This window comes from Triticum aestivum, chromosome 7A (assembly GCF_018294505.1).
Source record: "Triticum aestivum cultivar Chinese Spring chromosome 7A, IWGSC CS RefSeq v2.1, whole genome shotgun sequence".
NCBI classification, from domain to species: Eukaryota; Viridiplantae; Streptophyta; class Magnoliopsida; order Poales; family Poaceae; genus Triticum; species Triticum aestivum.
In genome coordinates, this window is record NC_057812.1 from 131,270,411 (window position 1) to 131,274,804 (window position 4,394).

General features: G+C 47.9%; 1 protein-coding gene across 1 annotated transcript; it reads left to right on the forward strand.

Annotated features, from left to right (window-relative positions):
* The first annotated feature begins 456 nt into the window (after positions 1-456).
* On the forward strand, positions 457-1,968 carry LOC123150428 (uncharacterized). Its single transcript, XM_044570280.1, has one exon. The coding sequence runs from the start codon at positions 479-481 to the stop codon at positions 1,718-1,720; it is 1,242 nt and encodes a 413-aa protein (XP_044426215.1). The 5' UTR covers positions 457-478; the 3' UTR covers positions 1,721-1,968.
* The last annotated feature ends 2,426 nt before the right edge of the window (positions 1,969-4,394 follow it).

Sequence of the window (4,394 nt, forward strand, 5' to 3'; positions counted from 1 at the left end):
ACTCTCTAAAAAGAATAAAGTTTTGTATTTTATAAATGTACACAGAGTCAACAAGATGCAGTTTTGATAGCTTTTTCCAGTGTCAAAAACGTTCTTATATTATGGGACGGAGGAAGTAGTTTCTATACATATATAATACTCTGTAGTAAAAATGGTTAAAAATTACATGATTTTAAAATATTTTCATGATACTCTAATGATATTTCGCCCATTTGAATATCTCTAATAATTTTTCGCACATAACATCATCTAGGAGTAGAATTCAGCCGGAATATTCCAATAAAAAAATGCAGTTAGTATATTTATTTATTTTTGTAGAAGATTTAAAAGTGGGCCCCCATTTCTCCATCACTGTTCGTTCAGCTCCCTGTTCCCTCCTTCCTCGCGGGTTCCCACCCTTCCCTCCATCTCCACGACCCTTAAAAACCCATCGCCACCACGAGCTCCCCGTCCGTCCCCAAGAAGCCAGACTCAAGAAATGGAGGTCATGACGCGTCCCGCCTCGCCGGCGCCGCACCGGGACCTCCGGCCCGACAGCGCGGCCGCGAGCCCGTACGCCACGGCGCCGTCCAGCCCGCGCGGCCGCCCGTTCGGCTCCGTCGAGGGGGCGGCCGCGGCGGCGAAGGGCAGCCCGTTCCTGACGGCGCCGTCGTCGCCGAACCCGTTCGACCTCCTGCCGCCGGTCACGCCGCGCCTCGCCGGCGCCAACCCCTTCGACCTCTTCCAGCACTTCACCAGCGCGCCCGCCAGCCCCCGGCGCGCCGCGGCTATCTACGCGCACTTCGCCGAGGGGGACCGCGGCAGCCGCGACGGCGGCGAGGAGGAGGAGGAGGAGGACGACGACGAGGGGTTTCACCCGCGCTCGTCGTACTCCACCACCGCCTCGGCCGTGCCGTTCGACTGGGAGGAGAGGCCCGGGACGCCCAAGGCCGGGATGGGCGGCGGGGCGGCGGCGTGGGACACGGACTTCGAGTTCGGCACCGTCGTCGACAACACCGCGCCGGCGGAGAGCCTGACGACCGCCGACGAGCTCTTCGAGAAGGGGAGAATCCGGCCGCTGAAGCCTCTGCTGAAGACCTCTGACGAGGGCAAGATCAGGCCGCTGAAGCCGCCGCCCGGCCTGCTGGACGGCGGGAGCGTGGGGTCATCGCCGCGGTCGCCGATCGCGAAAGGCGCCCTGAGGTCGCCCCGGCGACGGAGCAGGGTCGGCTCCGGCACGGACTTCGACCCCTTCGCAGCGGCACTTCTAGAGGCGACCAAGGGGCCCGCCCCCTCCCCGCTCGGCAGCAAGAACGCCACCGCCGTCGCGTCAGGCTCGCCGCCCAAGAAGGCCGACCCGTTCGCCGCGCGTCCAGCCTCCAGGAGCGCGGGGTGGAGGAGGTGGCGGCTCAGCGACCTCCTCCTGTTCCGGAGCTCGTCGGAAGGCGGCCGGATCAGCAAGGACCAGCTCCCCAAGTGCCCGCCGGCGCAGCATCCCGAGGCGCCCCTCAAGAAGGCAAACGCACCACCGCCGACGACGACGGCCAAGTTCAATGCCAGGGCCGTCAGCATGGACAAGCTCAAGAAGCAGGGCGGCGACAAGAGCGGCGCGGCGGCGGCGGCGGAGGGCATCGTCGGGTGCGCGCGGCTGAGCCCGCTGCAGCGGTTCGCCAGGGGGCTCGGCGGGCACTCGTGGCACCACGGCCGCGGCGGCATGGCGGCGCAGGGGACCAAAGGGTAGAGGAGGGATCCATCATCATCCATGGCGTTAGCCGCCATTTTCACTCGCTTTGTCCATAGAAGAAGAGGTGGCGCCTTTTTTCCTTTTCGTTTTTTAAAATCGAACTTCGTTTTGAAACCATGGACGATGTTCTTGGTCCCGGTCTTCTCCCGGCCCCTTTGTGGAGCATGATTGTGCGTACTGTCATCGTATACGTGTACACATTATAGAATGGAAGAGATTATGAAAGTGTGAAATTGTTAGTGATACTTTTTAAAAATGTGTCATGTGTGTCGTTTCGTATGAGAAGAAAAGGACGACAGCTCTTCGATGAAGCTTGTTCTCTCATCTACTCTGAACTAAAACCACAACGAATAATTTGGAATGGAGGGAGTATGCCTTTAGTTAGATTCTGCCTCCACAATATGAATTGATATGTGGATCTTTTTCACATGAGACCAAAAGGGTGGTGGCCAGTAGTAGTATGTAAGAATGTGCCTTTTCTTTTGACAAAACATAAAAATATGAATGAGCAAGAATACCCAAGTCAGCATAGTAAATTCGAAAAAAAATACTAAAAAAATTTGATAAATTCTAAAAATTTGGGGTATCAAACTTGGTATGCCATTCTACCCACGTGTGAAGTTTGGTGAAATACTGTATTGACACACGTGGTATTCTTAGTGAAGAAAATACAGCCGACCAAACATTGTTTTTAGTATAGTTTCAATTTTATTATTTTTGGCTAGATTGCCACGGATGTCATTCCTTAGTGAACTTCACACGCGAGTATACCGGTCGACTATGAATATTACAAAAAAGAATAAGATTTTTTTCTACTTTGTTTTTCATTTGATTGTTTTGACGGGTCCACTATTATTTATCCATAGATTGTTGTTGGGTTCCATTTCTCCTTTCTTTTAAATTTTTGGACATATCCATTTCTGTTAGGATTCAAAAATGTTTACCGAACCATTCGTTTTTCTATGAAGATGGGTCATGCTTCTATTCGTTTCCTGCCAAAAAAAAAGGATGTTTCTATTCGTTTCTCACTATGCATCCTAGTACCACCAACGATAATAGAAGAATCACACATATGTGCTCTTTTCTCCACTTCCGTTCTTTCTAAAAGCCAACTTCCACCAAAATTCCCTCCCTTTATATCCCTAATAAAAGGAATGATATCCAGCGGTATTTAGTGGCGGAATTTAGCATGATATATCAAAGTGGGTGGTGGCTTTTAGCCTCACATTGTGGCCTCATAACCCCAATTTGCAGTGCATATTTTGCTGGAAATCCACCACTTCTCTTCTTTTGGAAGTGACTACCAACTGAAACATAGACTTAAAAGGTCTATTCTAAAAAAAATGTGTTTAGTTCGACTTGAATTATGAACTACCAAAACGTTCTAAAATTGCTTAGAGTAAACCCTTTGCATGTGCTCCAAGCATTTGTTTACCTAGTTGTTCTTTTCTAGCGCTCAACTTAGAAATGGGATGGGACAAATATGCTTCTTGCTATCTATTGGTTCCGATCATTTTCCTACTCCGGGATGCTCTTTATCTTTAACATTTTGTTTTCTTTCTTTTTGGCCCTTATTTTATGTAACTCAAATTGCTTTTATTTGTGGGTTTTTCATTTCACTTTCTGAGTACATAGTAGAGTTTTATACTTTATGTATTAAAATTTTGGAGTTCGTTTTTGCATTAGCTTCAAATGATGATTGTTTGGGTTTGTGTTCAAAGTATCATCAATATGTTGGCGCTTGACCATCCCATTCAATGGGTGTTTGCAGCCTATCAAAGGACATGTTTTCATAACATCGATGACTTTGGTGCCCTCTCAATCCCCTCTTCGAGATCCTCGAGGTCATTTGTCTATAGTTACCTTCATCTTGTTGGTGATGATCAGCGTGGAGCTCCTCAATGCATTTGTTTGGCATTCTTCAGCGATGGAAATGCCTTCTTGATACACGTGCGGTCATTTGGCAGTCTGAGAAGCAGTTTCCAAGGATCTATTTTATTTTTGTTCTTTTCTAGCCCTTAAGTTCAAGTAAAATGGAGTTGTTTGTATTCTTTTTTTAAAGAAATGGGACCCAAAGGGCATCCTATAACAGGATATAATCAAGAAAAATAGTACCTAGTAGAATGGAGAATCATAAGACACAAAACTACCAACAAAAAAATTGCATCGGAAACTAGATTGGTTGGTTTTCTTTCGATTGTATGTCGCCCATGGTAGTTTAGGGGGTGTTTGTTTCCAGGGACTTTTTTGTGTAGGGACTAGAAAAAGTCCCTCTTAGAGACTTTTTTACCAAACGGAAGGGACTTTTTAGGGACTAAACTAGGCATTTGGGGTAAATGAAGAAGACTCTCAAGGAGAGTTTTTTTGGGACTTTTCCAACAATGCCCCTCCATGCACCCATTGGTCCGCCACCCCATGGTGTTGTTTGATTGTTATTTTTCTATACACTAGAGGCAACATGGTCATTTAATAAGCTTTAGGAAGGGCTGTTTGGTTCTCTAGTCCTAGGACTTTTTCTAGTCCCAACTAAAAAGTCCCCAGTTCCTAAAAAGTCCCTCCCTGTTTGTTTTCAGAGACTAAAAAGTCCCTAGTCCCTTCCTAGAGGTTATTAAATGACCATGTTGCCCCTAGTATATAGAAAAATAACAATTAAACAACACCATGGGGTGGC

Excerpts from the sequence above, each read along its gene's own strand:
- LOC123150428 (XM_044570280.1), top strand. The coding sequence starts at position 479 with ATGGAGGTCATGACGCGTCCCGCCTCGCCGGCGCCGCACCGGGACCTC.